Here is a 10710-nt window from a genome sequence, read left to right as displayed (position 1 = left end):
TTAAAATAATGGTGTGATGGAGATTTTAAAAACTGTGTGTTCTTGGGAAAACTAGCAAGTTGAAGAAAAAAAACACCAAGTTACAGATCTATCTAGAATCACAAAGCTATAACAGTTACTATACTGATAGAAAGCTTATTTCTAATATTATGTCACTATACCAATTACATCTACTGAGAGTTGGACTATAAAGAAAGCTGAGCGCTGAAGAATTAATGCTTTTGAACTATGGTGTTGGAGAAGACTCTTGAGAGTCCCTTGGACTGCAAGGAGATCCAACCAGTCTATCCTAAAGGAGATCAGTCCTGGGTGTTCATTGGAAGGACTGATGCTGAAGCTGAAACTCCAATATTTTGGCCACCTGATGTGAAGAGTTGACTCATTTGAAAAGACCCTGATGCTGGGAAAGATTGAGGGCAGGAGGAGAGGGGGATACAGAGGATGAGATGGTTGGATGGCATTACCGACTCAATGGACATGGGTTTGGGTGAACTCCAGGAGCTGGTGATAGTAGAGAGGCCTGGCGTGCTGTGGTTCATGGGGTCACAAAGAGTCGGACACGACTGAGCAACTGAACTGAACTGGCTATGCAAGTCAGTCTATGGGTTGGTCAAAGCATACAACAGAGTGCATTTGAATGGAGTGTAGAATTATGGAAAATCTGAGATTAAAAAAAAAACAATGCAACCAAAGATATATAGGAACAGCACTTTGAGAACTTGCTGATATATAACCTGAACTATTGCCACATTTATATTTATAGTGTTGATGAAGTGCTTATACTGTAAGGCTTTCTATAAATTTAAGTAAACATTTGTCTGGAGGAATTCACAAGCTAAAGTAACGTCTAGAATTGGAATTATAATATATCTAAGAATATTTATGAGACAAGAGGCTGATGAACAGTTTATTAAGTAAAGCAGTATGCCAGTCATAGTTTGCCATTTATACACTTAGAGTTTCTGAGATTTTATATATATATATATATGTATGTATCTATGAATGTACAGCTTATCAACTTTGAAACTAGCATCAAGGGGATAGAAGCTTCTGATTACTGAACAGTAATGATATATTTCATAATGAACATATATATAAGAATAATAATAAGCACTTTGAAAATAGCTTTCTTTAGAATTATGACATTCACAAAAATCAGAATTGACTGAAGAGAATAAATATATTGCTTTCAAACCAGAAGAAAAAGAAAAATAACATTTACAAAATTTATTACGTGAGTCAGAACTGTCTGATTACACTTACAATAAATAGAATACTTGAAACATATAATTTTTAAGTAATTGTATTCACAACAGGGCTTCCCTGGCGGCTCAGAGGTTAAAGCGTCTGCCCGCAATGCGGGAGACCTGGGTTAGATCCCTGGGTCGGAAAGATTCCCCGGAGAAGGAAATGGCAACCTACTCCAGTATTCTTGCCTGGAGAATCCCATGGACGGAGGAGCCTGGTGGGCTACAGTCCACGGGGTTGCAGAGTCGGACACGACTGAGCGACTTAAAAAAAAATCACAACATTGGGAAAGAAAACTCCACAGTGCATTGAAAATCTTCTACAGTCTTAAAGTGTAGATTAATAGTTATCTGGATAATAATTTCCACACGACTTTTTCCCTGAAATATTCAGATTGTTAAGTACCAGACTGAAGTGGGAATATGATTGTAAACGCCATTGGCATCATTAAGAGCACTTTAGGAAGTTTTACCACACATAGGGAGATTTGGTCTGGTGTTTACAGAGCTACACGGTTTCAATGGACAAGATAGTCCAGAGAAACTGTGGAGACGTTCTTCTGAGAAAAAACAGAATTTTAGAATTTTAAAAATACAGCCGTGTCCGTTCACAAATTAAAAAAAAAAAAGATTCTGACTTTTCTCTTTAATTCTACCAGAGGGAAGAAAAAGTTTAGATCAGCTACAATTGTAACAATAGCAAGGGGCGCTAACAATAGACAAAATAACGGTCACAGGCGGTTGGTGTTTTTTGAGGTAGAGACTATGTGGGCGGGGCTCGCTGCAGCAGGGTGGGTGGGGGCGTGGCCCTGGGGGCGTGGCCCTGGGGGCGTGTCAGGGGCGTGACCGAGGCGGGGCTGGAGGGGGTGTGTTGCTTAAGAGCCGCCTCGGGCCGGCTCAGAGACCCGAGTCTGCCCGGAACCTGTGACAGAATACCTCAGTTCGCTGTCATGTCACTCACGCAGCGCGCGCCGCACGTTTCCGAACTCGGGGAGCCTGCCTCCCCTTTACCACCTGCTGACGACCCTGATTCCCTACCACCCCGTAGTAAGAGGCCCCGTCTTGAGGAGACCGGTGGTGTTTCTGAGGTGGAGTGGAGGCTGCCTTTGGTGCCTTGCTTGTCTGAGGTGGAAAAAGTCTGGGAGTTGTCGCTCAGACCCCTCACAGCGCTCATGATTTCAACTGAGGAGATTTTTGGTAACGCCACAGGCTCGTGTGTGAAGAAATCTGTCAGTGGGAAACAGATATATAATCCGGAAGGCCAAAATAGCAAATTTGAGATGAATAGTTGTTTGCGGTCTCTACCCTCACAAAATTTTGTTTCTGGTGTGAAGACTTCTAGAACGTCTTGTGAACCAGGGCTGTATGCCAGAGAGATTTTCAGTGTGCATTGCACTGATAGATTTGAAATAGAGACTGGTCAGCTGTCCCACGCCTCTGTACACGATGTACATGTAATTAAAAACGAGGATGGACAATATTTAGTTCAGGAGAGAGACAATAGTCAGGAAGACAATAATGACATAAAACTGACAGAAAATCCATTTTTAGATATTACCTTTTACAAGGACAACAAATCAACATTTCATGATATTAAGAACAGATGTAAAGCTGGTAGTGTTATGCCATCAAATAAAAAAGAAAATAGCGTTCCAGCATCTACGCTAAAAATACCAAAATCTCAAAACCAGCGCGGCATGGAAATTGCCAAACCTAGCTATTTTAGAGATAAGAGTACAACAAGTATCCCTGAGTTTCCAACTGATTTAAATAGCAAAATGTCCTCTGTCTATTTAAAGGAAATAGGGAAGAAAAATGACAAAAATGAGGCATATGTTAGGGATTTCACAAACACTCACTGGTCCCAAAATAGACCTGATGTTAAGAAGCAAAAGTTACAGAATGATAAAAAAATTGTGGATGCAGAAAACATTTTTTCTGAGTGTTATGAAAGTAACCACCAGTCACTCAGCAACCAAAGTGTTTGTGTGAGAAAAAAAGACTTGATCAGTTTACACTACTATAATCACAGTAGTATCAAGTTTGATGCAATAGACTCCGCAAAGAATTTCACTATAAAACTAGAAAATGCAAATTGCAAGGAGACAGAAACATGCCTGTACAGCTACATATTTACCAGATTGGAAAAACTGCAAAGCTGGGACTGTAACATTATATATATTTTGAGAAAAAATAGGGAAAATAGTTGGACTATGGATAGTTACAAGGTGAAATACGAAAATATGAAAAAAGCTGGAGAAATACTGAATTTGCAACAATTATTAGAAATAGATCTAAGTAAAGGAAATTATCACAATATGAAAGTCATGAAAACACATGATGAAAAAGCAAAGCCTCTCATGACAGAAACACTGGGTAGTCAAAAAGCTTTAAAGCAAATTTTTTACTTAAAAGATAAAGGAGAAAAAGATAATATGCTATACTTCAGATATTATACCACACAAAAAGATTTTCATTTAAGCAGTTATTTTGAAAGTTTCATTACAGAAATTTTTTATTTCCATGAAAGTATTTCAGGAAATCAAAAAGATAATAATATCTTAACCTGGTATGGAATTTTGAAGTGTAAAAAGCAAATTGATGTTCAAAATCTAATAACTGAGACTATGAATGTCAGTATAAATAATGATATTTCAAGCATATGTTTACAAACCAATGTTTTGGACCCTCTAAATATTATATTGAAAACCAGCATAACTTCTTTGCTCAATGACTTTGTCTCTTTTACAGTAGTTGAAAATGATTCTAAATTAGAAGAGGGATGCATTTTCAAATGGATAATGTATTTGAATTATCCAAAAAACATCACATTGGAAAGTCATACTGTATGTTCAGTCAGGATTTTAACTTTTTCAAGACTATTAGACAATAATATGAAACCTAAGTTAAAGAAAAGAAAGCTATTTAAAAGTGAACAAATTTTTGAAGAGCCTAAGAAAAAACTTACCAGTTCCTTCAGTATGACAAGTAAAAACATACACTTTCCAATTTTTGAAACATATGAAAAAATTCCTCTTTTAATGGACTTTGATGACATTGATGAAGAAAAGCAAAAGCATAAAAGTTTTAATTTTAACTACGTATTTAAAGATTTCTTCAATACTAGGCAACAGGCTCTACAGGCAAGCCATGACAAAAAGCATAGTGAACAAACCAATCCCATGACTGTAACTCAGGTGCTAGGTTTTGGGAACTTGATAAATGAAATTGAAGATAAAAAGTACAACTTAACTTTGAAGGAGGAAGGAAAAATCACAACACAAAATTTAACAAACTTTTGCCAAGGTCATGAAGACATTAAGACAGAAAAAGAAGAGAAAAATAGTTTTTATTCAATGGATGACATGTTTATTGTGCAACCAGTTTCATTAATGACTAAATTGGATGTGGAAGAGACTAAATATGTTAATCAAAGTAATGTAGTTGACAGAAATGAATATGAGAGTACTTTTCAAGAAAGTGAGTTAGCTAATTCAAAGCATTTTCATCCAAAGAATGACTCTTCAGAATGTTTTAATCATCAGTTTGAAACTCATTTGAGTGTAGGGAACAATGAATGTTTTCAGGACTTAACTGCCAAGTGTTTATCAACAGACGTTCTGACAATAGCAAACAATTTTGAAATGAAGAGTAAATTTAATTTAGTGCTTGAAGAACTTCGTATGTTTCATGAAATTAGTAAGGAAAATGAAATTCTAAGCACTGTGGAAACCAACAATAGGCAAGAAAATTACTTTGTAGAAAGCAATGCTGTTGAGGAGGTAAAAATGGAGATAAAAAAAGGTTTGAAAATGGGTACAGAAAACAAATTATGTTCATCTTCTTTGCTTGGTGATATGATAGCAAGTCCTAATATGCATAAAAAACACCAAAGTTTATTTAAGTGGAAAACAGTACCCAAAAATGGTGAACAGGAAGTTCCTAATGATTGCTGCCTAAGAACACCAGAGGAAGAATTACTTTATTCTACTTCTAAGGAAGGTATGAAATTGATTTTAAAATGTACTTTCTGAGATAAAATACGGCATTTTTTTCCTGTGTAGGCCAAATATATAATTTTGGCAAAAAAGAAAGTAAGGTGTAAGACAATATTTATTGATGTTATTATTTTTCTATTATATATAAGGAACGAATGGGAGGGAATATTTCTGAAAAAGTAATTTGTTTATAGTATTGACACTTCATATAAAAAGTTACTTTTTGTTATAACACATTGATCTTTATTTTCAGATTGTGAAAATCCTTCACCTGAAAGACCAACTTCTTTCTCTGATGAATTTAAGGAAGAAAAATTTAATTATCTACTGAAGGCAGGTAGGAGTTTTGGTTATTTTCTTTAATACTTTATAAGATGATTACTGCATTCTTGTATTTTTAGCATAAGGAAAATACGCTAAGTTGTTAAAAAATAAATACAAAAATGTAATACTTTTGTAAACATTAAATTTATTGATACAAATTCCTACAGGTAAAAATTGGCTAAAAATGAAAAAAATCATTTAGAATGTAACTAGAAAATATACTTTATAAAACTTTACATATTTTCAGTGATGTCTTGCAATCGCTATATGATAAGATAGGTATTATATATATCTAGTATGTATATCTAATATATGTAACATTAATTAGCAAAAGCAAAAAAGGCATTTGTCTAAGTTAGATTTACATTGGTGTTACTCCCAATTATAAATTTAGTATCATTGTTTTCTATCCTTTAAATATTATAGGGCTGTTTATATGGACATTTTATATTGTAGTTTTGAAAGAAATTAGCACCATTTACATATATTAACATCATTTAGTACTATGGCATTTAAATGTTTGATTATAAAAGAATCAAACTAAAGAAAAGTTAAACAGCTAACCTTATTCTTTGCCTAAGAGGTCTGTAATATCAGAATAAAATACACTAAGTCTACCATCTGTTCTAACTTGTAGTACCAATGAAGATGAGGTAGGGGTTGGATTGAAATTAGGGAATTCTTTTCTTTCTTTCTTTTTTTTTTTTAGGGAATTATTTTCTAAATGACTACATTTTCATTTGATCTGAAATTGCTGGTTTTATACAAGACTAGATCTAGAAAGAATAATGATGTAGGTGAAATACATTTATCAAAATATCTTCAGTCTTGCATCACTTCTCAAAGCATTTCTCCTGGCTTCTCATTAGGAGAAAATGCTGTCCCTGACACTTTTATTCAGTCACTTCAAAACTGCATAATTTCTTTTTTCTTAGCTTTCAATAAAATACTCTTAAAAATTAATCCAGGACCTTGGAAGATCAAAAGCCTGTGGGTTTTCTCCCCTGAAAAAAGGAAATAATTTAAGGAACAATACTCTATGAGACAGAAAGCTGGGTAGTAGAATTAGCCTGAAAAGGATAGGGGTTGTTTCTTCTAGAACAGGAAGAAAGGAAGAAATTGGGTTTAGGAACATATTCTCTGATAGAGGAAGATTATTAGAGAACACAAACCCATATTGTCCTCTTGATGATAATTGTGTTAATGAAATGGATATTTAAGACAGATTAAAGTATGTGCCTCAATCGGGAAAGAAATGTTACATTTGTTGGAAATATCTGAACCCATAATACTCTATTGTGGCTTCACAAGGAAAGATACCTCCTTGTCAAGAAATATGAAAAATAATGTTAGAGGTCAGCCAAAATTACTTAATACTATGTTAGGATCATTGTGAAGCCTCTTTCAAAGTGCATAAAAATGGAATGATATACCTGGGATTTGTTAAAATCCATAGTGTAAGGGAAAAGTTGGGAGGTACTGGGGAAAATGGACTAATTATGGACTAAAAATGGACTAATTCTGGGTCCCTACTTATGCAGGGTGTTTTTAAAGGTATTGAAAGACTTCTGATTGTGCAGAAATGTTTTTGATACCCACCCACTTGTCATCATGATGCCTCCAATTAAAGTTTCTGCTACCAACATTTCTAGCACATCCTATCTCCCTTTCTGTCTCTCTCCTTTCTCTGTGGTATGGAGGAGGCAAATACTTTGAGTGTGTCAAATGGCAGCTAGCCAGTATGCCAGGAGCTTTATATATCATTTAGTACCAATACTTCTCTAATTTTAATGTGTATGTATATGTCAACCAAAGAATATCACGAGTCACCTGATTCTACAAGGAGTGAGTCATTAACCACTGCACTTGCTAATCTCTAGCATAGTCTGAAAGGAGTTTAGGAATTCTGTGCTCTGGAAAAACTGGCAGAACAGGTCTTCAGATAGATATTTTCAAGAGAAAATTGTATGAACCCAATTTCTTGCATTTTCCCATACTTAGAAAAGCACTGAAATAATTGACTAAAATATCTGTTCCTCCTAACTGGCACTAAGCTTCTACCAAGATGTGAGTCTGGTTGCATATACCTCTTCTCCAAAATCACATGTATGCTCACCTCCTCTCTAAACTGTCCACAGCAGTTCTTCAGAGCTATCTGAGAGGCTGTATCCAGAGGGTATACTCCTCAGTAAGTCCCCAAACAAAACTGAAACTCACAGCTCTCAGTTCAGTTCAGTTACTTAGTCGTGTCCGACTCCCAGAGTTTACTCAAACTCATGTCCATTGAGTCGGTGATGCCATCCAACCATCCCATCCTCTGTCATCCCCTTTCCCTTCCGCCTTCAATCTTCCCTAGCATCAGGGTCTTTTCCAATGAGTTCTTCACATTAGGTAGCTAGATGTTTTGAACTTTTTACAAAATGTTAGTGTCATGTTAAATAAAACTTCAAAATTAGAGCTCTCCATTGATACATGAAGATGAAATACATTTGTGCTGTATTATCTATAATAATCTCTATTAGAAGCCACATGTACATATTAATGATATAGTCTAATAACTTCTAATGGAAAAATAACATAGTCTTTACAGCCACTACATCATGTTAAGTTTAAACTCTATATAGTTTTGTTGATGTTAAGCCAGATTGCATGACTGGAATGCTGATTTTATTTAATTGCTATGTTATGTTATGTTGGGCAAGTTACTTATCATTTTTGTGCTGAGTTTTCCACGTTTAAAAAATGGAGATAAGAGTAAGTAAACTAATGCACTCAAAGCACTTAGCTCAGTGACTCAGTAAATGTTGTTAGTATCGTGATTTTAGAAGTTAGGAATCATTTTTAAGCATAGAAACTATGAGTGATTTTTACTCCCTTATGTACCTTTATTGTCTTATATTTTTAGGTAGCAGTTTTTCATATGGAATTTCAAGAGTACTACCTCTTAAGACATGCGGTCGACCAATCAGGGTTGGATTGTCAAGAAAAGCCAAGCTTAAACAACTTCATCCCTATCTGAAATGAATATGTTTTGAGAACTTAAAAGAAGATTTTGGACTTTAATATTTCAAAACATTTCACATCTATAAATCTTTTGTTTCTTTCTTTGGATAAATGCTTTCTTCCAGCTTAGAAGTTTGTGTATGTGTGTATCTAATGTGTATATCTTGAAGAAGGCAATGGCACCCCACTCCAGTACTTTTGCCTGGAAAACCCCATGGACGGAGGAGCCTGGTAGGCTGCAGTCCATGGGGTCGCTGAGGGTCGGACGCGACTGAGCGACTTCACTTTCACTTTTCGCTTTCATGCATTGGAGAAGGAAATGGCAACCCACTCCAGTGTTCTTGCCTGGAGAATCCCAGGGACGGGGAAGCCTGGTGGGCTGCCGTCTATGGGGCTGCACAGAGTCGGACACGACTGAAGCAACTTAGCAGCAGCAGCAGCAGCAGCAGCAATGTGTATATCTATCTTTAAATGTTATAAAATACTTCATTAATGTTTTCATAGCATATTAATAAATATATACATGAAGGCTTTTCATAGTCTTATAAAATATTCAACTTATTTTCATGATATATGTATATAAAGTGTTTGTGGAGAGCATTGGTAGTATTTATTGGTTTCTGAAAAGAATCTATGACTCCTAAAAATGTCACAAACTAACTGTTCTAATCCACTCTCCCTATTTTTAAAGTGAAAAAAACAGAGGTACAAAGAGGATGGGTAAATTTTTCAAGACCACTTAGTCAGGATTGAAAGGCTTCCCTGGTAGCTCAGTTGATAAAGAATCCACCTGCAATGCGGTTCGACTTCTGGATCAGGAAGATCTTCGGAGAAGGGACAGGCTACCCAATCCAGTATTCTTGGGCTTCTTGATGGCTCAGCTGGAAAGAATCCACCTGCAATGTGGGAGACGTGGGTTTGATCCATGTGTTGGGAAGATTCCCTGGTAGAAGGGAACAGCTACCCACTCAAGTATTAGTCCATGGGGTCTCAAAGAGTCAGACATGACTGAGTGACTTTCACTTTTTACTTTAGTCAGGATTGAAATAAAAGCACTCTCCTCTGTACCAATTTTTTCACCTTTCTCTGAATTCACTTTCTAGTTTTTGTTTTCCCCTCCAGAGTCTTATCTTTGGCTAGAGCAGAATTATGATCATGTAGTTATCAATTAATTAATTTATAAAACAAACATATTTTGATACTCCTGCTATTGTATTAGGCTCAGTAATAGAATGTATAAAAAGACATGTATAAGACCTGCCTTAATGAGCTTACTTTTTATACACAGATAAAATATATGATTTGTATAATTTAAAGATATAATTTAAAGGTCACCATTAGTAGAGCAATATTTTTCAAAACATTTGGCAGAGAAATAGCAATAAAGTGGGCTACTTAGCAAAAAGTAAGGAAAAAAGGAAGTGTCAAGAAAGGATAAAATCAGAAAAAGGAAGACTGATGTATCAGTTCACAAATAAATGTGATTGGATTAAATTATCCTACTACAAGCCAAGGTTCTCAGACACACTAAATACCATTTCAAATTCAGCTCTATTCATTAATTTTCATTCCCCACCATGTACTTGGTAACTTCAACATCCTGCTCTAATTTCTTATTTTTCCCCACAGAACTCACCACCTTCTCACACACATATAATTTATATCTTGCTAGAATGCAAGACCCTTGAAGGCAGGTGTATTAAGAGTACCTGCCCCTTGTAAGTACCCATAAAATATTTGCGTGTACAAGTGAATAAATTTCTACACCAGGTCATAATAGCTATGTCTTTTGAATGCTTAATAGCTTTATGACCTTGGGAAAGTCTAAAAAGGGGATAATAATATCTCATGGGATCATTGTGATGTTAAATGAGCTAATGCATGTGATAGATTCATAATAGCTTTGATATTAGTAGAAACTTCTCAGTAATGAAAAATAATGTACTGATACACAGTAAATACTCAATAGCTAGTCACTAGAATGTTTTGACTTTTTCTTTTTTTCTGTATCTTGAATTAGATTATCTTTGGGATTATGCCTACTCCTTTGAGTCTGTTGAAGATATTCCTTTAACTTTTTTTCTACACAGGTCCTTATCTTCCTTCTCCTTCTTTTTATTATTTTTATAAGTTCCATG

At 35.4% G+C, this 10710-nt stretch overlaps 1 protein-coding gene across 1 annotated transcript; it reads left to right on the top strand.

Annotated features, from left to right (window-relative positions):
- Positions 1-2197: 2197 nt before the first annotated feature.
- On the top strand, positions 2198-8593 carry RAD51AP2 (RAD51 associated protein 2). The gene is made up of 3 exons (XM_005891042.3): positions 2198-5249; positions 5499-5582; positions 8475-8593. The coding sequence occupies exons 1-3, from the start codon at positions 2198-2200 to the stop codon at positions 8591-8593; spliced, it is 3255 nt and encodes a 1084-aa protein (XP_005891104.3).
- Positions 8594-10710: the final 2117 nt, after the last annotated feature.

Source organism: Bos mutus, chromosome 11, assembly GCF_027580195.1.
Source record: "Bos mutus isolate GX-2022 chromosome 11, NWIPB_WYAK_1.1, whole genome shotgun sequence".
Lineage (NCBI taxonomy): Eukaryota > Metazoa > Chordata > Mammalia > Artiodactyla > Bovidae > Bos > Bos mutus.
This window is presented reverse-complemented; position numbering and strand designations above follow the sequence as displayed.

Excerpts from the sequence above, each read along its gene's own strand:
- RAD51AP2 (XM_005891042.3), top strand. The coding sequence starts at position 2,198 with ATGTCACTCACGCAGCGCGCGCCGCACGTTTCCGAACTCGGGGAGCCT. Across the intron at positions 5,250-5,498 it reads TTATTCTACTTCTAAGGAAG|ATTGTGAAAATCCTTCACCT; the intron begins GTATGAAATTGA and ends CTTTATTTTCAG. Across the intron at positions 5,583-8,474 it reads TAATTATCTACTGAAGGCAG|GTAGCAGTTTTTCATATGGA; the intron begins GTAGGAGTTTTG and ends TTATATTTTTAG.